The following is a 26,035-nucleotide window of genomic DNA, read 5'->3' on the forward strand; positions in this document are numbered from 1 at the left end:
ATCTGTCGTCCTTGGTTTACAGAAGGCCGACCATTCCTTCTGGGCTCAGTTCTGAAGTCTTCCTAAACTTCGCTGAGCAGTGTAATTTGCTCTGAACTCCTTAGCCTTTACTGTCAGCTGCTGCATCTGTCCCTCTCAGTCACCTTACAGCTCTGGGTTTGGGGTTTGTTTGTTTTAATGTTTTGGTTTTTTTTTTTTTCCCTGCCCTGAAATTTTCTTGGTATTTTTTTAAGTAACATTAAATATTCTTGATTTCTTTGTATCGTTCCTCTAATGGACCACAGGCAGCCATTGCCTCAGAAAGTTAATACTTATTGAACATCTGTTAAGTATAGGGTTCTTTTCTAGTTGTTCAAAGTATAACAGGAAATAAAACATGACCATATGGGGTTTACATAGTAGAATGTAGGGAGACAATAGTAAACAAAACAGACACATAGCCTGGTTAGGTAGTAACAGAGGGCTTTGGTGAAAAATTAAGCAGAGTAAGGAGGCTAGTTCAGGAAGAAGGTGTTTCTTATTTTATGTAGGCTAGTCCAAGAAGTACTCGTTGAAACGGGGACATTATTTAAATAGAGACTTGAAGATTATCTGTGAGGGTGAATAACTTTCCAGGAAGAGAGACAACTATTGAAAAAGCTCAGTAGTGGGAGTGCTCTGAGTGCTTATAGAACACAGGAAGTTCACTGTGACTGAGCAAGGTGAGCTAGGGAGAAAGTGGTATAGGGAATATGATTGGAGAGATGGGGGCAGGGGAGTGGCCTCAGATATGGAGGACTTAATTACCCCAGTTTTTGTGTCCCATCCCCAGAGTTTCTAATTTACTAGGTTTGGAGGAGAATTTGCATTTCTAAAAAGTTCCTAGGTGAGAACCACTGGACTAGGGGAACCAAGGTGGAAGCACGGAAACTGTTAGGAGGTAATAATTTTAGTGAGGGGTCATATGGGCTTGGGCTTAGTAGCAGTGGAGGTATTAAGTAGTAGTCAGATTTGGGATATATTTTGAGAGCAAAGCCAGTAGGATTTACTGATGGATAAAACTGAGGTTAAGAGCAAGAGAGGTGTCAAACAGGGTGACAAGGTACAGACATATATGGGGCAGAGTATAAATCAGAATTTTAGTTTTGACGTATTAAGTAGGATATACTTGATAGGACATATAAGTGGACATAACGAGAAGGCAGTTGGAGAGGGTTCAAGCTATAGCCAGTGCATATGGTGTATATACAGCAGCTGCCAAGTGTATATATCTGGTATTGAAAGCCAAAGAACTAGGCCAGTGGTTCTCAGCCAGAAGCCATTTTGCCCCCCCCCCCCCCGCCAGGGGCTGTTGGCAATGTCTAGAGACACATTCTTTTTTAAGATATTATTTACTCATTTGAGAGAGAGAGAGCACAAGCAGGAGTAGCAGAGGGAGAGGGAGAAGCAGACTACCTACTGAACTAAGAGCCTGACGCGGGGCTCCATCCCAGGACCTGGAGAGCATGACCCAAGCCGAAGGCAGACGCCCTAATGTCTGAGCCACCTAGGCACCCATGGAGACACATTCTTGACATCATGATTGGGGCTGCTATGGGCATTTAGTGAGTAGAGGTCAAGGATGCTACTAAACATTCTGAGAAGCACAGGACAGCTCCGACAACAAAGATTTATCTGCTCCAGAATGTTACAGTGCTATGGTTGAGAAATCTTGACCAGATGAATTGTAGAGAGTGTTGATAAACACACTTTGTGAGAATTGAGGCCTGGTTTGCTCTAACTTCACATTCAGGGAGAGGAGAGGAAACCGACGAAGTAGACTGGAGAGGCCCTGAGAGCAAGCAAGGCACTTTTTTACAAGGAGAAAGATGGTAAATGAACTGTTAAATGCTCTTACTTTGTATACCCATCATGGTTTGAATATTAATCTCCGTATCCGTTAAGGGAGCTACCCCCCTCATAACTGTGATAGAGGTTTTATAGAGTGATGAGGGTAAAATTCTGGTGAGAGCGGACTGTAGATACCAGGAGACACAGAGTTTTGAAGCAAAGAGAATCAGAGAAATGGGGGCTAAATAAGGAGATGGGAGTGGTGGTGTAGAGGAAGTTTTACCTTTTGTATTTTTTTAAGATGGGAAGTACTACAACATATTTGTCTTCTAATGTGGGTGATTGTGTGCACGTGCACAGGGGAAGGGGGAGCTGATTTAGGAAGAGAATATGGGAAATTGTTTTCTACCAAAAAGTAAAAAGAGAAAAGAGTTACTAGCTTTTGATCCCCGGAATAGATTTTATAAATTAAATAAACAAGCACGTACCCCTCTGTTACACAGGCTGAAGTGTGAGGGAAAGGGTTCTTGGTCTCTCCAGCCATTTTCCTCAGAGCTGCCTTTCCTTGCCTGCAGGAGGAGTATTACCTTCCCAGCCCATCTGAAATATTTTTTATAGGCAACCGTTCAGAAATGGAGCAAAAGCACCCCCCTCCCCCCATTCTTGCTTTGGTGAGATTGAGGAGAATGAGGTTGAGGTTTCTTTCAGAACTGGACAGTGATGAAGCACATGGCTCAGACCATGATTCCAATTTGAACATGTTAACATTTGTTGTATTTCAGACCCCCTGTTGTAATGTAACCTGCCCCAGATCACAGCACCAGTGTGTCATGCTTGCCCCACTCTATGCTTAAAACAGCTAGGCACATACTAGAGCTCCCAGTATAGTTTTTCCTCAAAAGACCAGAGCTGAAATACTTGCTTTGTGTTGAAGCTAGATTTTTTTTTTTTTGTAAGCTGTTTAGACACATTATCTGCTCCAAGAGAGGGAAGGGAATTTCCACTGCGCTGTGTTATCTGATGCTTCATAACAAGCTATCCTGCAGTATTGGCAGGGCTTGGTGAATACTGCTGGAGGACTTGACTGGGTCTGGAGTATTTACTTCCGAGAGAACTTACTCACATGGCTCTGGAATTGCTACATGCACCTGGGAGTGTGGTTGGGGTTTCAGTTCCTCTGCAACATGGGCCTTTCCACAGGGCTGTTTGTGCTTCTTTACAACATGGTGGATAGGTTTCAAGATCATGGAACATGACACATGAAAGCTGTCATTTTTTTAAACATCTGGGCCCCAAATTGGTCCAGTGTCATTTCTCCCATATTTTAATGGTCATTCTTAGCTTGGCCAGATTTAAGGGTCATAGGCCCCACTTCTTGATGGGTAGAATGTCAGATAATTTGTAATTATCTTAATCTACCATACACTTACAATCTCAGGAGGGGAAAAATGTTAGAGGAGCATATTTTTCTTCTCCAATGTTTATTCTTTTCCCAGGAAGAAGTAGTAACTTACCTACTTGTAGAATACTGTGGAAGGAACTGTGTACACTTGCCCGAGTCTCTCTTCTAGTCTGGATGTCCTAGCATATAGTAATAAGGTTAGTGAGATAGGCTCTGCTTTGTGGGAAGGGCCTGTGGATTGTTTTTTTTGTTGTTGTTGTTTTTTGTAAAAATTGTGGTAATGTAGACAATAAAATGTTACAGTTTTAAAGTGTATAGTTCTCTGGTATTAAGTACATTCAGTATTGTGCAACCGTCACAATCATCTAGAACTTCATCACCCCAAAAGGAAACCCTGTAGCCATTAAGCAGTCACTTAGCATTTCCCCCATAACCCTGGCAACCACTAGTCTGCTTTCTGCCCAGATTTGTCTGTTCTGGGTATTTTATTTAAATGGGTTTATATAAAATGTGGGCTTTTGTGTCTGGCTTCTTTCACTTAGTATGTGTTCCAGGTTTATCCAGCTTATAGCATGTATCAGTACTTGATTTCATCATGGCCGAATAATACTCCATTGTATGGGGAGACCACATTTTATTCATCTGTTGATGGACACTTCCACCATATGGATGTTGTGAATAATGCTTCTAACATTGGCATGTAAGTATCCATTTGTGTCTCGATTCTTTCAGATACATACCTAGAGTGGAATTGCTGGGTCATATATAGTAGTTTTAATTGTTAACTTTTTCAGAAACTGCTTGTTTTCCACAGCTGCACCATCTTTCATTCCCACCAGCAGTGAACGGGCTCCAGTTTTCTCTCCATCCTTGCCAACACGAGTTCTTTTCCGTTTTTAAATTACAGCCATTCTACTGGTGTGAAATGCTATCTCTTTGTGGTTTTGACTTCCATTTCCCTAAGGACTAATGAAGAGGAGTATTTTTTTCTTGTGCGCTTTAAGATTTTATTTTTTTATTAGCGAGAGAGAGCACAAGCAGGGGGAGCAGCAGGCAGAGGGAGAAGCAGGCTCCTCACTGAGCAGGGAGCCTGATGCGGAACTCAATCCCGGGACCCTGGGATCATGACCCGAGTCGAAGGCAGATGGCTTAACCGATTGAGCCACCCAGGCGTCCCTTTCTTGTGCTTTTTTTATTGGCCATTGGTGTGTTGTCTTTGTATAAATATTTAAGTCCTTTGTCTATTTTTATTTACTTATTTATTATTTGAATGAGAGCAAGTGGGGGGAGGGGCACAGGGAGAGAGAGGGAATCTTTCTTTTTAAGATTTATTATTTATTTGAGAGAGAAAGTGTGGGGGGGAGGGGTAGAGGGAGAGAGAATCTCAAGCAGACTCCCTACTGAGTGTGGAGCACGAGGGGCTCAATCTCAGATCATGATTTGCATATATTTTCCCCCTTTTCTGTAGGTTGTCTTTCACTTTCTTGATAATGTTTTTTGCACCAAAGTGTTTCATTTTTGATGAAGTCCAGTTTATCCGTTTTATGTATTTATTTTTGTTGCTTTTGGTGGCATATTTAAGAATCCATTGCCAAATCCAAGGTCATGAAGATTTTTCTCCTGTGTTTTTCTTCCAAGAGTTTTACCAGTTTAGCTCTTACGCATAGGTCATTGACCTGTCTGAATCGGTTCTGCAGTCCTAGACCTGCAAAGGAAAGACAAGAGGTCAACCCATTTCCATTCCTCTCTTTCAAGAAAAAAAAGAGAAAGAACGAGGACAAATAACGGTTCAAACAGAACATGGTAACTAGAGGTTAAAGTACAGCTAGCTGCAGACCATGCTCTTGGCCCACCTGACCTACCTGCATATGCTACCGTTCAGTCTGACCTCCATCTTCCAGTGACTGAAGGGTGATTTGTGTCCTATCCAAACACTAAGCCTGCAATCTCATGTACTGTAGTCGCCGTGAACACCGATCCCAATCTTACTGTGGCTTTGCTGGAAATCCAAATATCACATATTAGGCAGGCAATACCTGCAAACCAGCCTAGCAAAGGCATGTGGATGAAATCCATGCAGAATTTGTGAAGAGGTGGTAGTTCTCAACCCTGGCTTCACATCAGAATCAACTGAAGAGATTAAAAAATAAGCCCGCCACAGACTCAGTGGAACTGTTTGAGTAAAGTCAGGCATGATTTTGTAAAGCTGAAGTGATTGTGATATGCTGCCAAGGTTAGAACCACGGATTTAAAGGGAAATGGGAATTGATTAGTCATTTAAGGCAGTGCTTCTCAACTTCATTGTGCGTGCACATAACCTGGGATCTTGTTGCAATTCATATTCTTATTCAAAAACTAACTCAGAATGGATCCAAGACATAAATGTAAGAGCCAAAACTATAAAACTCAGAAGAAACAAAGGTGCAAATCTTAACTTTGGACTGGGCAGTAGTTTCTCAGATATGACACGAAAAACACAGGTAACCAATGAAAAATAAGTTGGACTTTAGCAAACTTTAACTTCTGTGCTTCAAAGTTGATCAAGTAAACAAACCCCACAGAATTGGCAGATGATGTATCTGTTAAGCATCTAGTATCCAGGATATATAAAGAACTCTTACAACATAACAATAAAAAGAGGAAAAAACAACCCAATTTAAAAAGGCACAAAGGATTTGAATAGACATTTCTCCAAAGATAAGCAAATGGCCAAATAAGCACATGAAAAGATGTGCACCATCATTAGGGAAATGCCCATCAAAACCTTAATGAAATGCCACTTCACACCTGCTAGGATGGCTGTAGTCACGACAAAGAGAAAGTGACAAGTGTTGGTAGGATTGCTGGTGGGAACGTAAAATGGTGCAGCTACTTGGAAACCAGTTCAGTAGTCTTTTAAAAGGTTAACCACAGGAGCCCCAACTACAGAAGGAAGTGGTATAGATCCTCAGAGATTAATCTACTAGTTCTCTGTTATTCAACCCTCTGACCTCAGAGTGTAACCAACTACTGCAACCTGACCCTTTACTTAAGATGGAAAGCCTACTAATTTCTCACTTCTTGAGAATGGAAGTTCAGGTTAAACCCTCTGAGCTCTGCTTTGTGTCCTAAAGATAAATGTGTCAAATCTAGGCCTAAAAAACCTTGGTGACAATGATACCTGACAAGTAGAGGGAAGAAAAGCAGTGCCTGGCATCCAGGAGCTGGCCTACTACTAAAAGTGAGGTGTCTTTGTCCTTCTAAATAATTTCGCAGAATACCTACATGGCTACAAGACTACTCTGTGACCAAAGTCAAAAGATCCATTTTGTAATTGTGCCTGCACAAAGAGAAAAACAAGAATGTCATCCGTTCCACAAAAATGACCAAATACCTCCCTGTCCTAGACATGTCTTGATGAATGATCGCTTTTAGCCTCACTCAGTTCATTTCTCTCACCCTACTAAGACACCCAATCATTCCCTACTTCCTCCACAGCTTCCTTGAATCCCCCCCTCAAATCACCTAATGTGTCCAAAATACAAGTCCTTTTGTGGGGCGCCTAGGTGGCTCAGTTGGTTAAGCAACTGCCTTTGGCTCAGGTCATGATCCTGGAGTCTCGGGATCGAGTCCCACGTCGGGCTCCCTGCTCAGCGGGGAGTCTGCTTCTCCCCCTGACCCTCTTCCCTCTCATGCTCTCTATCTCTCATTCTCTCTCAAATAAATAAAATCTTTAAAAAAAAAAAATCAATATAAGTCCTTTTGTGACATCTTACTGAGATTCCCCCCATGGTTCTGAAGGTCTGTTCTCTGTTACAACGAGCAATAAACCCAACCTGTATAATGCAGGTATGTTCCTGCATCATCTGGAGCTGAGTAGTGCTGCCCTTTTTAGATAATGCATGCATTTTCTATTGTGCCATAGTCCTCACCATTCCCTAATGTCTGCTACATCCCACCATTATTGTTTTTGCTTAGGTCTCCTGGGCATTCAAATGTGCAGGTCCTACCATTGACTGTCATGATTTTGGGGCATTTCCCCCACACCATCTGACTGGATCCTTAGTTGAGCTATGTGTTAGATATTCAACATTAGGTCTTGGGTCCTCCTGAGTGATGGCCCATGACTTTCCATCTGTAACCCAGAAAGTGAAATTCAGTTTCTATAGCATCTAAGGCCACTGGGGGAAACTCCACTGGAGGGATTGAAGATTGTCTGGAAATCGGCACTAGGCTGTATTTTACACCTGGATTCTGTTGAGGGTTGAAAACACCTCCCTACATTGAGGTCCAACACAACCTGTAGGCTGGATGTCTAATATTCTACTCCTTGGTAATTGTTGGCATTCATAATGCTCATAATACAGTTAATACTTTAATTTCAATCATTTTGAACATACAGATTTGCTATTCAGTGAAGGGAGAATAAACTTGCATGGTAGTTTCAGAAATTAAAATCTGGTTGATGGTATCTTTGGTTAGGCCAGCCTGTTTTAATTTCTCCCTTCTTGCACTCCCATCCACTGAAAGATAGTTTGCTCATCAGAGCAGTCTCCAGAGAGGCCTGGCCTGACAGTTCTGGAACTTTGAGGCAGCTGGTGGGGACACCACTAGCCCTGCCCGTGGTTACCCAGTGACTGTGTAGCAGTGTTGTGCCTGGAGCTCAGTCTCTTCCGGCTCCTGATTGCAGCGCTGGTAGACGGCAGATGTCCGAGTCTGGTCAGGCCCCCGGGCTGGCGTGGAAGCAGCTGGCAGCGGTTAAGAAGGAAGACCTGTTAGAGCCTAAAGACTTAAGATTCACCTACTTAGCAGGGGTTCATAAGCTCCTCCACAGCCGGGAAAGCAGAGTGGGAGTTTGTCCTGTGGCCATGCAGCCTCGGATGCCAAGGGTGACAAGCGTAACGAGCTAGCATTCGTTGTGTTGGTTGTGGTCTCCACACCGTGCGTGTACTCTCAGTTGTCACAACTTTATGAGGCAGGCGATGTCTTAGAGGAAAGGAAAACGTCGAACCTGCACTTCCTCCCGTGGAGTAGGGGGCAAGATGGAGAATTCCTGCCAGAGGGGGTGGTTAAGTGGTATTTGCAGGGTGGAGAAAATCATTGGCATCTATTTGAGCCACAGCAAACAGGTCTCAGCTGCCTCTTCTTCACAGGTCAGAGAGCCTGAGCAAGGGTATGGTCAGGGCTGGGTGGGGAGCTGCCTTCCACTGCCCCCAACCGAGGGACAGGACCTATGGCTGCCTGCAAGTGGTGGTCTCAAGGGCTGGGAGAGCGGTTTGTGCTTGCGGTGTTCCTCGGGGCCGCCAGAGGGCAGTACTGGTGCACGCGTTGGCCTCCCTGTGTCCATCTTGGGAAGATTTAAGCAGTTCTCAACCCCAGGAGATCCAATGCCTCTCTTCATTTTTAACAACTATTTTCTGATGTCCCACTTCCAGAAGTGAAATTGATGTCTAATAAAACCCCAGCAAATAGTAAATATGATACCTTCCCTCTAAAGGAGAAAAAGGGAGAGTAACTTCTGATACACTATGAGTTTCAGTATGTAACACTTGGACACAGTTGCCCTAGACCAACACAGTGGAGCAGCTGGGTGCTTGTGCCTATGGGCTGATCACTGTGAATGAAGAATTACAAACACAGGTTGATGTAGGTGTGTTACATTCGTGACAGAAAAAAACACTTGATTTTTCTGACATGGTGAACAACTCCAGGTAAAATTTAAAAAGAATACAATTGTTCCTTTTTGGTACTTTTGGGAATTTCAGTGTATATTACAACTGCAAAAACATTTTCATTTATGCATATAATAGCTTCTGTGCTCTTATAAGCAGTCTTTCTCACCAGGTCCTACGTGACAGTCCAGTGGAAAATCAGTTATTTTTTGTGAGCAACGGCCTTCGCTGAGAACTCTAGCCTCTGCCAGAGGATGTGAGATGCCCTGTCCTTCCACCCTGATGGAAGCCACCTGAGAACCAGAGCTTTGTGTTGCATTACAGGTCCACAGACCCTGCAGAGTGCCCATCACAGTATCCAGTCCAGACTCACTGAGGAGAGTGGACTGATTGAGTCCTTCCTCTGTGTCTGGGGGTGACTCTCAGCCAGCCTGAGTCTGTGGACTGGCCAACCTGAGGGCTTGGAGCCCGAGTACTGAGCGGTGATGCAGACTGAAGCCAGGCAGGAGATGCCTCTCAAATCGCCTGGCAGAGAGGAAGATCTGAGGCTTCATGTTTTAAGCAAGGTCTGCCTACCCAAGAAGGGCCCTTTCACTCCCCTGACACCCCGGCACATATTCTATCTGTAGTTCCCAAGACAGGCTGCATGCCCTTGTGGGGAAAAAAACGGGTGATTGGTTCCAAAGCTCACTTTCTGGGCAGGGCTAATCAGTGGCGCTGCAGAATAGCTGCATTCTGGGGCTAGGACAGAGGTTAGGATAGGTGGGTAAGAATGCTTCTTTCTGGAGCCTCTGGGGGCAGGGCGGAAACGCAGGCGGTGCTGGCCCAGAACGCACCAGGGCCTCCAGCCTCCCGCACAGCCTCACCCAGCCCAGTTGCCCCTGGACCATTGCTGCCCCGGGGGGAGGTTCGTTTCATGTCAGGCCATAGCGGCTCTGGTGCTCTTTGTCTAGAGTCCTCTGCTGACAACTTTAGCAGCAGGAGGGCAGGTGGCTGCCACCAGCCTAGTCTCACAGGGGTCTCCGTGAAATGAGTGGGGACAGTTGGGTGAGTCCCATTCTTCATCCACTGAAGTTCCACCTCTGCAGTGTTTTATATCCATGAACTATATGTGCTTTTTACATATTTGTCTTGAGATGATCCAAAGAAAGAGGATTAGGAAGCGTGTGGTGTGACGTGACGCATCGGTGAGCGGTCGATTCTGTACGAGTTTCTGCTCCTGGGACCAATTTCCAGGGGATGCCAAGGATAGCCAGGTTTCATTTATTTGTTCAAATACAGACATGATCAGGGATGTTCTGAATAAGGTTGTGATTTACAGCATCGATTATAGAATTCCCTCTGGTCATCTGTTTAGATCACAGGAATTTGGATTTCTGTTGAAGCTTTACTTTCAAAGCTCCCTCCCGTCTCCTCCCCAGGTGCCAGAGCACAAATTCCTAAAAATACACCCAGACAAGTATAGCTCAGTACACTAGGGCTTGTTCACCCCAAGAATTTAGAATATGGTATTGGCAAAGACACTGGAACATAGTTTGGGATGGGACAGAGGTGTCTGCTTGATTGTTCTGGACCCCCGAGCTGAAACAGTATATTCTCATTTTAGAGTTTCCATGACTGTAGCAATTATCTCTGAAAGGTTTTTGTCCACACTGATTTGGATGAAATTTTCTGGAGCCGATGGGGGCTCCAAAGTATCGAACTGGGACTGCAATAACTCAGGGGGCATAAAATGTCCTTTTCTTTTGAGTAAACGTCTAGAGATGACCTCAAACGACCCACTCAGATGGACCACAAGGAGCTTCACCTCAGCCGGCTGTTTGTCCTTCCCCGTCTCATCACACTGCAGGGGTGCACATTGTTTTCCTCGTATTAAGACGTCTCTGTACGCTTTCTTCAGAGCTGAACAGGCTAGAACCACATGCTGTCCAGAGGCTATATCTCTGTTAAAAAAGGGGGGAGAGGGACTAAAGAGTGAGGACCTTTGAAGTAACTGGTGTCGATTCTAGGTTGAAGGCTCTGGTCCTTCTCTGCTGGTGGAAGGCATTACAAAATGGTGGTCGAGCGTCAGGCAGTCCTGGCTTTAAGGTAAAGATCCTCCTTCCACTAGTGAACCGAGCTGTCTTGGGCAAGGTATATACCTCCCTGACCATCAGTTCATCATCTGTTAAATGGGCTACTTAGAGCACCTGTCCATAGAGTTGTGAGGAACAGTTTATCAAGGTGCCCAGTGCACAGGAAGTGCTTGGAAGGTGTCAGCTCTGCCCCTCAGCCACCAAGTGTGGACACGGCTACTGGCGGGTGCCTGTGCCACACACACCTCAGCTCAGGTTTTCCACAGGTGTTCAGTGATTTAAATCTCACAACTGGCTTCTCCCCGTTCCTACTCTACACTATGCTGGGAGTCTGGTGAAGTTACCAGTGCACAGCTGGAGAAAGCAGGAGAAAGGGGAGTATCAGACTCTCTTGTGGTCAAGGTGAGCAAGATAAGAGAAGCATCCAGGGATGTGCTGAGAAAAAAAACCTGAGCCAGAAGTAGAGGCAGAGTGACAAGGCACCACGAAGCGAAGCCAGTGTGCTCGAGACTGCCCACGTAAGTGAGCCCCCTCTGTGCCCCCATCCGTGGTCAGGAGAGGCAGCCATCTTCTGGCTGGGAAGGGACTCAAGTAAAGAGGTGAAGGGTGAAGGGTAAACTCTGGCTTGGGTACTTGGTAGAATGCTTCAGAACTGAGAATTCTGAAGGCGCCTGCCTTGGATCTACGGCCAATGTACACTTGAGATCCAGTGGATGGAGTGTATCATCAGCAACGAACGTAGGTACCTGAGCCTTCTGGCTCTTCCCAGAGGCCATGGGTGAGAACTTGTTTATTCTGGGTCTGAATGTCTGATTGCTGCTCTCCTGAGCATCTTCATTTCTGCTTACATCACAGGTCAGTGTATTTGATCTCTCATGAGTCTACTTATGTTAGAGACCCAGTTGGGTAGGAGTTTTCAAACCCTAAAACCCTAAACCCCTAAACTCTAAGCCTATGCAAAGACAGGGTTGCCAGCTATGTCAGTGAGGTGTGAAAAAGTAAACTGAATCTTTAATCTTAAGTATATTCTAATTGCATATGGTACAGATGGTTTTAGATTTATAAAATATGAAATGTCATCTTCATTTAAGAAAGCAAGATTTATAAGCCATTCCCTGCCTTTTCTTTACCCTTCTCCAGATCCCAACCAGGATTCCCAGGGTTCAGGTCGCCAGATAGGTGAAGGGGACCTCATTTGCTCAGAGGCATGATACAGAGCAGACAAACTGGGACTCCCAATTCTGGTGACCAGTTAATCTGTTCACTTACAAATGACCCCAGGTCTTCCCTGGTTGCCCCAGCTTGAAGTGGGGGGAAGAGGTGGAGACAAAGATGTGACTAGAACAGTCACTGGTGGCTTCAGTTACCACCTTCCCAGCACTTACGATGTTTTAGAGACCGTTCTGAGTGCCCCCCAGGCCCCATCTCACTAATTCTCACAGTGATCTGTGAGTAGGAACCATATCCCTATTTTCAAATGAAGAAACAGGCTTATGGAGGCCAATTGGCTGACCAGGATTCCCAGATGATAACTGTGGAGCTGTCTAGAAGGTTCATTTCCAGAACTCAGCTAAATTACATGTGGGTTCTGGCTGATGTAAATCACTGTTGATTACTTGACAGAAGTGCCCTCCATTTCTGGGATCCTTTATCATCAGCCAGTTGTGATTTCAAGAATGGTTTTTTTTTTTTGCCTCTACTTTCTGAAGTTTTCTTTACTCACTGGCTTATGCCAAGGTCTCTTACCTTAGTAAAATGTCATGTAAGTTGCAGAGCCATGGAATCCTGTCCTGAAATTAAAGCAGACACAAAGTTACTTTCCCAGGTCTTGTTTATTTATGAAGAAACACAGTTAATCACGTTCATCGGTGTTGAAGTCCAGAGAAATCTTAGTGGTTTTGAGAAGTAGGCCATGACAAGGCTGCGGGGTCAAGTCTCTGGGCAGTTAAGCACAGTGACATTATGATGGGGTTAGCGCCCTCTGAAGAGACCAGGCAGCTATCGTGTGCTCGCCCTCCAGTGCTGTGGCCTCTCCTCTCCCACACACCTGCAAGCCAGGGAGAGGGCCCTCACCAAGACCCCGCCCATGCTGGCATCCTGATCTGGTACTTACAGCCTCTAGGACTGTGAGAACTGAATGTCTCTTAGTTAAGCCCCCAGTCTGTGGTATTTTGTTACCAGCGGTCCAAGCTGACCAAAACTCATCTGAAAAACCATCTGGGCCTGGGGCCTTTTTTGAGGGGAGAGCTTGGATTACAGATGCAATTTTTTTAATGAGCATTATGTTATGTTCAGGTTTTCTATTCTTGATTCAGTTTTGGTATCTGAGATAGCAGGAAGAGACCACACATAAAGTTAGATCTTTGGACCCTCCTGATTCTTAAGCCAGCTGCAGCATCAGCAAGGTCTTAGTTCCATATGGGGGGAAAACGCAGAATAGGCTCTGCCACCAGATCACTGCCATCCAAGCCCATTTTCCCACAGTAATTTATATTTTTCTAAGAAATTGTCCAATTTAAGTCTTTAAATAATACAAACATCAGTTTGTTCACAGCCTTCTTTTCATTCCTACTCTTAATTGTGCTTTTTTCCCCACTCTTGATCAGTCTTGTTAGAGATTTGTCTTTTTTTTTTTTTTTTAAACAGCACTGCCCATCACCTACATAGTTTCTTTGGCTTATATTCCATTAATTTCAGCATTCATTTCTGTTTTTTTCCTACATTCTTCCTTTTTGTTTATTGTTTTTTCCTGCTTGAACACTTAGCTCATTACTCTCTATTCTTGTTATTTTTCCAGAAATGCTTCCAGAGCCCATAGATTTCCTTCTAAGTAATGTTTCAAAGGCATCCCATAAGTTTTGGTTGACAGCACTTTTGTTGTACAAAAGTAGAGGGAAGGGCATAATCCAAGACTGGGATTATTAAAGATAGTGTACAGACACTCTTGAGTAAATGGCTGAAGCAGATGCTTCTTAGCCCTGGTGAGCAGGAGGTGTGGGAGTTGGCGGTGAGGAAGATCGGGAGAAACCGTCTTGACTGGTGGTCAAGAACTTGAGTGACTGATAAGAAGGTTGGGCTTTACTGTAAGGGTATTAAATAGGACTTGGAGGCATGAGCTCAAATTTTGTGTTCACATTTGTGGTGAAAGGGAGTGATTTGAGATCCCCTCTTCACAAAAGCAGAAATTGGAAAGAAAAGGAGATATTAGAGCCAATTCACTCAACTCTGAGTAGTTACTATGAAAGTCAAACACACAGAGTCTTAGGGGAAAGAGAAGAGGAAACAGCATAACCCAAATGAGCATCTCTGCCTGCTGGGTCTGACATTCAAGGTCATCTCATTTCTGATGGTGTCCCCTGCCCCCAGCCCAGTGCTTGGAGGTAGTGGGCACAACATCTGCTAGAATGTTCTAGCAGGAGTTCAATCCGAACATCAAGAGGACAGGGAAAGATTCCTGGGCCTGTGGTTTTGGTGATGTGATGGAAACATCTAGAGACATGAGGTGTCTCCTGGAAGGAGATGGTGGTTAAAGGGAGAAGGGGAGTTGGAGCTCAGAGGAACAACTCAGGAGCCCGATTAGGCCCAGCGCTACTGGGGGAGGCGGACGGAGCGGAAGGAAGGAGCGGGTGGGGAAGAGCAGCGGCCAGGGACCGGTGTTTACCAGGGACGAAAATGAACTTGAGACCACAGAGAAAATAACACATGTGAAAAGTATACATACCCCAAAAAAGATAGGAAAAAAACTCCAAAATTCAAACTCCAAAATTCGTAGGTATTTTTTGAAAGATAAAACTAAGAGTGGGGCGCCTGGGTGGCTCAGTTGGTTAAGCGACTGCCTTCGGCTCAGGCCATGATCCTGGAGTCCCGGGATCGAGTCCCACATCGGGCTCCCTGCTCAGCGGGGAGTCTGCTTCTCCCTCTGACCCTGTTCCCTCTCGTGCTCTCTCTCTCTCATTTTCTCTCTCTCAAATAAATAATAAATAAAATCTTTAAAAAAAAAAAACAAAAAACCAAGAGTGATATATTCTGTAAAAACATTTTCCAGTACTTTACTTTCCAAATTTTCTATACAGGGCAAGTGTTATATTTATAATCAGGAAAATTTTTCTCAAAAATCCCCTCATTTAACAGACTTTGAACTCTGCTTCAGTGTCACTGCAGACTGCTGGGAAAGCATGGACCTGGGGGGGGGGGCGGCACTGGCAGCTTGCAGCTCCTTTATCAGCACCAGCATCATCACACTAATAACATCCTGTCACAGCCTGGGGGGCATGTCTGTCTAGGCCAGCGCTGTCCACTAGAGCTTTCTGTCATGAGGGAAGTGTTCTCTGCGCCATCTGGGTGGTAGCCCCGGGCCGCGTGTGGCTACTGAACACTTGGGCAGTGTAACCCCGAGAACTGGAGTTTACAGTTTATTTTGTATTCATTTCCATTTAAATAGCCTGAAGGAGCCCTTGGAATATTCAACACAGATTCTCTCTCTTCAAACCTCAGCCCGAGCACAGAACCCTCCCCAAGCCTTCCCCAGAGGAGAGGGGACCTCTGCTCAGGCTTTCCCATGGGTCCTCCTCACAGGGTCACGGGGGCGGGACTGGTTGCTAGGGTGGCCAGGAGCCGCTCTCCACCCTCCCCACCTTCCCACCCCCGCCAGCCCAGCTGTGACCCACACCTTCACTCTTAGCTGAGCTCTCAGGAATGTCAACCATCTGCCATTCTAGCTCTTTCTCTCCCTGGAAGAGAGAAAGTCTAAAGCGTGGCTAACTTGTACAGTTTCTCCTAAATATATTTAGTGACTCATTGTGTTTCTTCCAGTAACCAATAACCTTTTCCTCCGTACAATAAATTCCTCTTCTGAACTCTACTCCTCCCCCCATCCAGGCTGCCCACTTAGCAAGCCTCGCTTGTGAACAGGAGGAAGGATGTTTAAATACCATTTTAAAAAAATCCATCCATTTGGATTGCTGTACTTAGTTCTTTAACTTTTATTTGCACTCACCAAGGAGAAAAATAACACTGGCACGGTCACATTTTACACACTCGGTAGAAATGGTTTATGTTACGCATAACATGAACATATAGATACATTAGCGACAATAATAAGTGATATTTACAGAATGCTTTGGGTGCTTCACTGTGCATATTTTTAGTGGTATCTCATTTAATCCTCCCAAGAACCCAATGAAATGGGTCCTGTTACCATCCCTACTTCACAGGAGGAAAATGAGGCATGGAGAGACTAAGCCATTTGCCAAAGGCCACACAAGCTTAGTGGTGGAGCCAGGTTATCTGCACTATGTCTTTATCACTAGTATAATGTCATTATTATGCTCCACTTACTATTCTGTATCTCTTTTATGGTTCCCTCCTCCTATCTTCTAAAGTCAAATGTCGCAAACTTAATTTTGATGGTTCAAAGTCTGAATCTTGGCCACCTCAAGCCATACTCCCTGAAACAGAAGTGTACACTCAGAGTCCCTAGAATTAGACCTAGTGACGGTGAGGGACTCCAGTCCCTTGGGGCAGGACAAAGGGAAGAGAGTGAGCTAGCGGCAGCACAGCTGGGGCCAAGGTCTCTGGAAGTGGAAACCACAGCGTTGGTCTTTGGCCAGTTCCACTCTGTTCCTGCCCTTTGGACACCCTCGCCTGTGAGCCTGGCTGGGGTCCCAGCCCTCACATTTCTCCTGGGCTACAGTGAGTTACACCAGCGAGTCCAGTTTGCACCTCTGCTTTGGGAGGGACCCTTAGGAAATGGCCTCATGACGTTGCATAAAGGAATGAGGTGCTATTCATTCCTTCCCTTACAACTGAGTCACAGGTATCTTCCGACATTTACTGTGTGGCCAGCCCTGGGGGTATATAATGGTCAAGAGAAAGGCCACAGTCCTAGCCCTTTCAGAAGTAAAATCTAGTTGCAGAGATAAATAGTGCCAACTTGCAACCGGGCCCCGGGCCGGGTGGGCCGTGGTACTATGAGAGTTTATTACAGGAGGTTTTACTTCAGTAGATCCAGGAGGGCTTCCCTGAAGAAGTGGCACGAGAGCTGAGCTGTGAACAGGAGCAGGGTTAACGAAGAGGGACAGAAGTGCATTTCAGACAGTGGGAACAGCAGGTGCAAAGGTCCTGTGGGGCAGAGCAAGGTAGCAGGAGTGACTGACAGGGGCCAGGGGGGCTCTGGTGGAGAGGGAGAGCGGGCACAGCACCCGAAGAGACTGGAGCGGGGCATGTTGAGGCGCACAGCTGTTTGGTCTTGACCCTGAGATGGATGGGAAGCTTCCAGAGGGCACGATTTGAATTTGTAACAATCCCTCTGGCTTCGGGGTGGTTGCAAGTCTGGTGCCAGTGGAGCTCAAAGGCCTGGGGAGGAGATGAAGGTAGAACCTGGGGAATTAACATCCTGCAGCTTAAAAGCCTGTAACAAAGTGTCCTGGCAGACCCTGCCCAAGCAGGGGTGGGGTGGGATCCTGCCTAGCTCTGCGTTCGGAGAGAAGTTCAGGGCCAGAGCTGACCACGTGCAGGACCCCGGGCACCTGGCTTTGGAGGCATAGTCCCTCCTGGCCCGAACTCTCCTCCACCACGTGCTGCGAGAGCTCCGCCTGCGGCTCCTGGCTGGAGCGTACGGCAAATGTTACCTGGTCCTTCAGCGGGATCCCTTTTCCCATCTTCATTCGGTTTTCCTCTGGGTGATAGTCGTCCGCATCGTAGAATTTCCATCCCAGCTTTAAGAACAAAGGAAAGGGTGTATGTGACAACCACCATTACTGATACTACCGGGCAGGTGTGGAAATGGGCAGCCCGAGGACCACCCCCGCCTTCCCCTTCCCCGGTGGCCCCCCTTCCCCCACTCCCACCCCCCACCCCCCACGAAGAAGCAGGGAGGCTGTGATGCCACATCACTATCCCTGCTCACTGGGTTGCTGCTCCTTTCATTCATCACTCTTGGTGATCACCAAGGAGAAAACCAAGATTGCTCCATTGGGCTTCACAAGCCACGTCCGTGGTGAGTTTTACAAACCACGATGGGCCAGAGGAAGGGGTGCCGAAGGGGGAGAAGCAAAGAGACAGCGCAATAGGTCTCACCATTGGGAGGCATTAGAACAGGTTACCTTAGATGCCAGCAGGGCGCCCACGGTCGATCTGTGGAGAGGACACAGAGGTTCAAGTGAGTGCCCTTCCCAACCTGTGCGTGCCTCCTACCATGCGGGGTGCCCTGGGAGACAGACAGCCATCCTGCCATGGTGAAACCCAGTAATTTCATGATATTGAAGCAGTGACAGTAATGCTCTCGGCCCTGGAGTCCAGAGCATGATGTTAGCGTTCTCCAGGAATTTAAACAGTTACCAAGTTCCACTAATTTTCTTTTCCAAAAAGCAATATATAAGATCTCATTAAACTCCTGAAGTTCTTTCTGAAGTTTTTTGTTCCCCGTTCTAGAGATAATTATATTTTGCAAAAAAAATGCTGAATAGAGATGAGCTTTTATGGAGGGTACTGGAAGGAGGGGTCCAACAGGGGGTTTAACCTCCCAGCGCAAGGCTCAAGGAGCTCATAAAAGCATTGACACCTTGTTTGGGGTTTAACAGAGACATACTCTTAAAGAATAAAATAAGATTCGGAATGAGAAGTCAGTCTGGGAGGGAAATGCCCTCTGTGCGGTGCGTGTGGTAAGGACCTTCTGCTCCCCTAGCAAGCAGCACTCTTGGGAAGAAGGGCTTGGGTCTCAGCACCTAACAGCTGGCCACGTGCTTCCATGCAAGTCACCTTTCTCTCTACCCCTGTTTTCTCACCTGCAAAATGGGGGAACTGAGCGACATGTATCCACTCCCTACTTATTTCACTCAGCCAATACTGAGCACCTGCTAGTCCCCAGGATATGAAAATAATGAAAATAAAACCCTGCTTACATTCTAGCTGGATTCAAGGGTCCTCTCTTTTGTGAAGAAGGTCTCAGGGAGCTAGCCATTAAAGACACACGTGTACCCAACTGAGACCTGCTCCCTGATGTAACCAAAGGATTGCAGAGGACTGTAACTTCTCCCATTAGGTTCACTGTGCTGAAGTTTGCAAAGGGAGACATACTGCAGCCTACTGGTGATGAACTCCACGGCTGGGGAAGCCAGAGTTGTGCATGACAGAAAGTACACTGAAGACAGATGAGCCAGGGATGGACACATCAGGCACCACTCACAATTTAAAAGAGCTATAGAATACTCATGAAAGAAATTGAGGAAGACACAAAAAGATGGAAAAACGTTCCATGCTCATGAATTGGAAGAACAAATATTGTGAAAATGTCTATGCTACCTAGAGCAATCTACACATTTAAGGCAATCCCTATCAAAATACCATCCACTTTTTTCAAAGAAATGGAACAACTTATCCTAAAATTTGTGTGGAAACAGAAAAGACCCCGAATAGCCAGAAGAATGTTGAAAAAGAAAAGCAAAGCTGGTGGCATCACAATCCCGGACTTCCAGCTCTATTACAAAGCCGTCATCATCAAGACAGTATGGTACTGGCACAAAAACAGACACCTGGATCAATGGAACAGAATCGAGAGCCCAGAAATGGACCCTCAACTCTACGGTCCACTAATCTTCGACAAAGCAGGAAAGAACGTCCAATGGAAAAAAGACAGTCTCTTCAACAAATGGTCCTGGGAAAATTGGACAGCCACATGCAGAAGAATGAAACTGGACCATTTCCTTACACCACACACAAAAATAGACTCAAAATGGATGAAAGACCTAAATGGGAGACAAGAATCCATCAAAATCCTAGAGAGACGTGGGGACCATGTTCCAACTCAAGCTGTCGGCCCTCGACTACCACAACCTGGCTGGCTTCAACTGCAAAGATGAAACAGAATTTAGAAACAGAATTTAGAAACTTTATTGTTTCTGGCTTGAACACCAGAAAATCAGACACCACAAGATTGAAGACAGAGGTAATTTAAGAAACATCCACAGCAGTGACTGGCCCAAGTTCTTTGAAAAGTATCTCAAAGGTGTTAACTGTTCTTTCAAGATTCAAGATTGACAAGAAGGAATTGACTGGCTTCTTGGTTTAGCTGTTAGACTTGAATATGGAGATAAAGCTGAAAAATACAAGGACTTGGTACCTGATAATACAAAAAATGCTGACAGTGCAGCTAAAAATGCAGAGTCATTGATCAACTTGGATGTAAATAATCTTGATTTTAAGGCCAGTGTAATGGCTTTGACTAACCTTCTTCAGATTCAGCGTCATGATGATTACCTGGTAATGCTTAAGGCAATTTGCATTTTGGTCCAGGAGGACCTGACCTAGGATGCAGTTGCTAAAGCAAATCAAACGAAAGAGGGCTTGCCTGTTGCTTTAGACAAACATATTCTTGGTTTTGACACAGGAGATGCAGTTCTTAATGAAGGTGCTCAAATTATGCGATTGCTGCATATAGAAGAGCTCAGAGAGCTACAGACAAAAATTAATGAAGCCATAGTAGCTGTTCAGGCAATTATTGCTGATCCAAAGACAGACCACAGACTGGGGAAAGTTGGAAGATGAACATCTTAGGATTTCAGCTTCTCACCTACTTAGTACAACTGGGAACCATGTACGCTCTGGCATGTGTTTGGAAATCAAATGTCACATTTTCAAAGGAAGAATCCTAGAAAATTGACTATGTTCTCGAGATTTACCATCATTGCTTTTTCTTTAATCAAGTTCAGGAAAGTGGATTTTTTTTGACTGTTATGTTTATGTATCTATAATGCCGACCCCCAGCTTTGTTACAGAGACAATACAGATACTCAAATCATAGGAAAACTTAAAATATTTTATTGGAGTAATCTAGAAAATTTGAGAAGTGTTACATCTTTGGTATTTATAAATGTACTAACTTCTGTACCTAACTACAGAGGGACTTGCAGAATCAGAAGATACAAATTGAAACATTCTAGCACCTGTTAATATAAATAGAAATGCAGTGATGCAGAGATTAAAAAAACAAAAACAAAATTTAGAACTTTCACTGGAAAACTATAAGTTGTTTTTCCCCCACCAGCTGTGCATAGTCTTCTCTAGGTCAAGGCTTAGGGTCTGTAGGATTGTGTCTTTATACAGACAACCTTGCTGTAATTTCTTGGCCAGAAAATTAGATTTAAAAAATTAGATTTAGGGTTGTCACATATTCTAATTGGTTCTTAGTTGAATGAACTTGACTTTTTAAATATGATAGAAATGTTTATAAAAATTGCTTTAATAAGCAGCAATTAAAATTGTTACTTTAAAAAAAAATCCTAGAGGAGAACACAGGAGCAACCTCTTCGACCTCAGCCGCAGTAACTTCTTCCTAGAAACATCACCAAAGGCAAGGGAAGCAAGGGCAAAAATGAACCGTTGGGACTTCATCAAGATAAAAAGCTTTTGCACAGCAAAGGAAACAGTTAACAAAACCAAAGACAACCGACAGAATGGGAGAAGATATTTGCAAATGACCTATCACATAAAGGGCTAGTATCCAAAATCTATAAAAAACTTATCAAACTCAACACCCAGAGAACAAGTAATTCAATCAAGAAATGGGCAGAAGACACAAACAGACATTTCTGCAAAGACATCCAAATGGCCAACAGACACATGAAAAAGTCCTCAACATCGCTCGGCATCAGGGAAATCCAAATCAAAACCTCAATGAGATACCACCTCACACCAGTCAGAATGGCTAAAATTAACAAGTCAGGAAACGACAGATGTTGGAGGGGATGCGGAGAAAGGGGAAGCCTCCTACACTGTTGGTGGGAATGCAAGCTGGTGCAGCCACTCTGGAAAACAGTATGGAGGTTCCTCAAACAGTTGAAAATAGAGCTATCATACAATCCAGCAATTGCACTACTGGGTATTTACCCCAAAGATACAAATGTAGTGATCTGAAGGGGTACATGCACCCCAATGTTTATAGCAGCAATGTCCACAATTGCCAAACTACGGAAAGAGCCAAGATGTCCATCAACAGATGAATGGATAAAGATGTGGTATATATATACAATGGAATATTATGCAGCCATCAAAAAGAAAGAAATCTTGCCATTTGCAACGACGTGGATGGAACTAGAGGGTCTTATGCTAAGCGAAATAAGTCAATCAGAGAAGGACAATTATCATATGATCTCACTGATATGAGGAATTTGAGAAACAAAACAAAGGATCATAGGGGAAGGGATGGAAAAATGAAACAAGACGAAACCAGAAAGGGAGACAAACAATGAGACACTCTTAATCTCAGGAAACAAACTGAGGGTTGCTGGAGTGGAGGGTGGTGGGAGGGATGGGGTGGCTGGGTGATGGACATTGGGGAGGGTATGTGCTATGATGAGCACTGTGAATTGTATGAGGCTGATGAATCACAGACCTGTACCCCTAAAACAAATACATTATATGTTAATACCAAAAAAATAAAAAATAATAAAAAGTACTGATAAAACAAAAGAAAAAAAAGAGCTAACCAAATTTGGGTGTAGACTGGCAGGGAGGAGACTGAAGGAAAAGGAAAAGCCCCTGTCTGCTGCTTATCCAAAGCTCCTGAACTAGAGAACAGCAGGACCTGACATGGACACAGACAGGGACCCCAGGCACAGTGCTCGGCTCAGAGGAGACTGGTTGGAGCAAGCATTACAAGCCAGTCTGGAGCCCAAAGGTCTCTAAGCAGGTTGGTCTAAATCAGGATCAAGGAGACTAAAATAGACTGTAGGACGGTGGTGGTTGGCTGGGGCACAGATTAAATGCAAAAGATATTCAAAAGGCCAGAAGCTGAGGGTGTATTCATGAAGGCTGTTAAAACATAAAGAAAACTAACATTGCCACCTATTCAAACAGCTCTGTTCATTCATTTGTTCATTCATCCATTAAGGCAGCAAATATTTTTTGAGCATCTACTACATGCCAGGCATTGTTCTAGACATGGCAGTAAACAAAAAGATCCCTTGCATTCAGGTAGGAGAAGGGGAGGCAATAAACAGTAAATGAGTAAATGCTTGACATTGTTGTTCTAACAGTGGTTTAACTACATTCTTTCTGGTTTGAGACTGTTGTTTTCTTGAGACATTTTTTTTCTCTCAAATGTTATGGAGTATAATTTAAAATCCTGCAAGGCCCTAACAAGAGCTCACAAGTCACCAAAGAACTCAATGTTGCTACATCTGTTGATCGATATAATCATTCTCATTTTATTACTCAGTCTGTCAGCGATGGTCAGAGGGCCCAGGGCTCAGTCCTTGGCCAGCTTCTTGATCTTTACTCACCCCCTCAGTGATGTCAACATCTTATGTCTTTAAATATATCTGCGCACCAAGGATTCCTACATTTGTATCTAAAGTTCCTCTCCTGAACTCTGACTTGGATATCCAATCAACCACTTGACCAACCCACTCAGATGACTGATAGGCAATTCACCACATCCCACCACATGAGCTCCTGCTATTTTTTTTCCCCAAACTTGCCCTGCCTACTGCTTCCCCATCAGTCAGTAGTAACTCCCTTCTTTTAGTTACCCAAGCCAAAAATCCCGAAGTCATCCTTGACAACTTTGTCCCTCTCTCATGCCCCACATCCAGTCCATCAAGGCATCTTTCTGGTTCTGCCTTCAGAGTATCTCCAGCATATGACTTCTCCTTGCCTTCATTGTTTCCCTGACCTCATCTCCCATTACTCAGCACAATAGCTTCCCTGGTAATCCACAATGAAACAAAGCCTCCGGGCCTTTGCACTTGCTATATTACCTTTGCCTATACTGCCCTTTCCCTAGCTAGCCACCAGGCATAGTCCCTCACTTCTTGTGGGTCTTGCTCAGATACCACTGCCTCAGAGTAACCTTCCCTCACCATCCTGCCTGCTCTTCTTTGTTCTACTTACTCTCCTTTATTTTCCACTTGGAGCACCTCCCACTGTCTACCACACTATGTACATGTTATTTATTCACTTCCTGTCTGTTTCCCATACTAGAATGTAAACTCTTTTGAGGGCAGGGATTTTATCTGTCCTATTCATTATATATCAGTGACATGGAGTCAGGATCAAGCTCTATAAATAATTACTGAACGCATGAATATCATAACCATATAAAGAATATGGTTCAGACCCCCCCCCCATCTGATCCAAGGCGCAGAGGGGCACATGAATTGTCCAAGCTCACACAAGCAGGCAACAGCAGCAGAACCAAGACCCTGGGCTCTTGACATCCACTACATCACACCATAGAAGCAGTCTTACACTCAACTTCTTCAACTCATGCAACAGCTAAGTATTTTCAGGCTCCATGTTTTATGTTACTTTTATTCCAAGACTCCCCAAATTATTTTAATTTCTCAAGAGGTGAGGCTAAAAATGCCACAATTTTGAAAACCTAAACTTTCCTACCTGGAGCAAGAAAGAGTCTTTAATATATACTTGACCACACAAGCAGTTCGTGGTTCAGAAAATTCTAGAAGGGTACTATAGGCCTTTGAAGTTATGATATTTCACTTGATTCAGATCTGTCTTTTGCCGCCTGTGGCGGAATGCTGCCGTAGCTGCCTTTTCCGGTAAAGAGCACAGTTAGTTTGGTCTAATCAGGAAGCCAAAGTCTAGCTCCCAGCCCCCAAGTTGGCCAGACTGGGCTGGGCAGAGGCTTTGTGGCATCCGTTGTTCCTCCTTGCAAATCCTTAGGGGGTTTTGTGACTCCTTATTAACACTGACTCGTTCCAGGTAAAGCTGATAAACGCTGATCGCAGCCCAGAGAAAACAGACCAGCAGGTGAACTCATCACGAAAGTCCGGCACCTCGCAGGAGGGAGCTGCCGCTCTGCCCAGCCTGACAAGGTCTGTGGGAGACTGGGACGAGGTTTGCCCCTGTGCTTTGGGCCTCGCACCCTGCCACCGCGTTCTGACAAGAGACTCCCAAACACCGGCCCTAGTGACCGCCGGAGCCACCGCGGGCGGCGCCCCAGCAGGCGCCTCTTCACAAAGGGCTTTCGCTAGAGCCTCTCGGGGTATCGATGGAGAACCCGGGTCTCGGCGCCCCGGGGCGGACAGGTGCCCCGGGCCTCAGCTTCCTCATCTGCAAAGGGAAGCTGGAGGTTCCCCAGAACCCTGCGTACCCCGCGGGCCCGGAACGGTGACGGCTTCGGCCTTCGCCGCGCGCGCCGCCTCCTCCAGTGTGCCCCCCGCGACCCTCCGCCCTCCCAGACCTACTTCCCCGAGCCGCTCACGCCCATCACCAGCAGCGCGCCCGGCGCCGCCATGACACAGGGTCCGGCTCCTTCCCGCCGCCTTCCCCGCCACGGACTACCGAGCGGCGGGAGAGCTGCACAGCTCCGCCCCCGCTGCGCTGCAGCGCGCGCCCCGCCCCCCCGCTCCGCGCCCCGCCCCCCCCGCTCCGCGCCCCGCCCCGTTCCCTGCAGTGGCGGGGAAGTGCAGCCAGCCCTCAGCTCTTCTCCGCCTACTGTCCTCTTCCCCCAGACCCGTGCAGGGGAGCCTCGCCCTCGTCCTCCTCCACCAACGAAAGTAGCTCTTATTTTTTTTTTAAGATTTTATTTATTTATTTGAGAGAGAGAGAATGAGAGATAGACAGCACGAGAAGGGGGAGGGTCAGAGGGAGAAACAGACTCCCTGCTGAGCAGGGAGCCCGATGTGGGACTCGGTCCCGGGACTCCAGGATCATGACCTGAGCCGAAGGCAGTCGCTTAACCAACTGAGCCACCCAGGCGCCCGCTCTTATTTTTTTTTAATTGTAGAAAGAATAAGCAGAAAATAAATTCACACGCCATGCAGCAAAAAACATCCATTCCTTTTTAAAAGAATCATTTTATTATTTGGTTTTCATCATAATAAGTGTAAACATCCATTCTTAAAATGATCCCTCCTCCCGTATAGACAGGTGGGTATGAATACTTTATGAAATTGGGATCATGATATAGACAGCCTATCGTAACCTGGCGTTTTGTTACAAGAATAGGAGGCGGACATCTTTTGGTGTCCCATATGGATTGGACCATAGTGGCACATGTTGTGGCTGTATGGCTCTGCTATTTAATCTGGCTCCTGTTCTCCGGTAAATTACTTAAGGGGAACGACTATCCCTTTGAA

At 45.4% G+C, this 26,035-nt stretch overlaps 1 protein-coding gene and 1 pseudogene across 5 annotated transcripts; one reads left to right on the forward strand and one right to left on the reverse strand.

Annotated features, from left to right (window-relative positions):
• Positions 1-4,585: 4,585 nt before the first annotated feature.
• Positions 4,586-25,271, reverse strand: IDNK (IDNK gluconokinase). 5 transcript variants are annotated; one of them, XM_027616976.2, is made up of 6 exons: positions 25,142-25,271; positions 18,041-18,071; positions 17,567-17,653; positions 12,684-12,727; positions 10,670-10,805; positions 4,586-4,916 (listed from the first exon to the last, which is right to left on the reverse strand). In XM_027616976.2, the coding sequence occupies exons 1-6, from the start codon at positions 25,189-25,191 to the stop codon at positions 4,911-4,913; spliced, it is 354 nt and encodes a 117-aa protein (XP_027472777.2). In that variant the 5' UTR covers positions 25,192-25,271; the 3' UTR covers positions 4,586-4,910. The 5 variants fall into 5 exon arrangements, with proteins under 5 accessions (XP_027472777.2, XP_027472774.2, XP_027472775.2 ...); XM_027616973.2 differs by lacking the exon at positions 4,586-4,916 and adding an exon at positions 7,619-7,938; XM_027616974.2 differs by lacking the exon at positions 4,586-4,916 and having other exon boundaries at positions 9,603-10,805; positions 25,048-25,216.
• LOC113935143 lies at positions 19,641-20,587 on the forward strand (annotated as a pseudogene).
• Positions 25,272-26,035: the final 764 nt, after the last annotated feature.

Source organism: Zalophus californianus, chromosome 13 (assembly GCF_009762305.2).
Source record: "Zalophus californianus isolate mZalCal1 chromosome 13, mZalCal1.pri.v2, whole genome shotgun sequence".
Lineage (NCBI taxonomy): Eukaryota > Metazoa > Chordata > Mammalia > Carnivora > Otariidae > Zalophus > Zalophus californianus.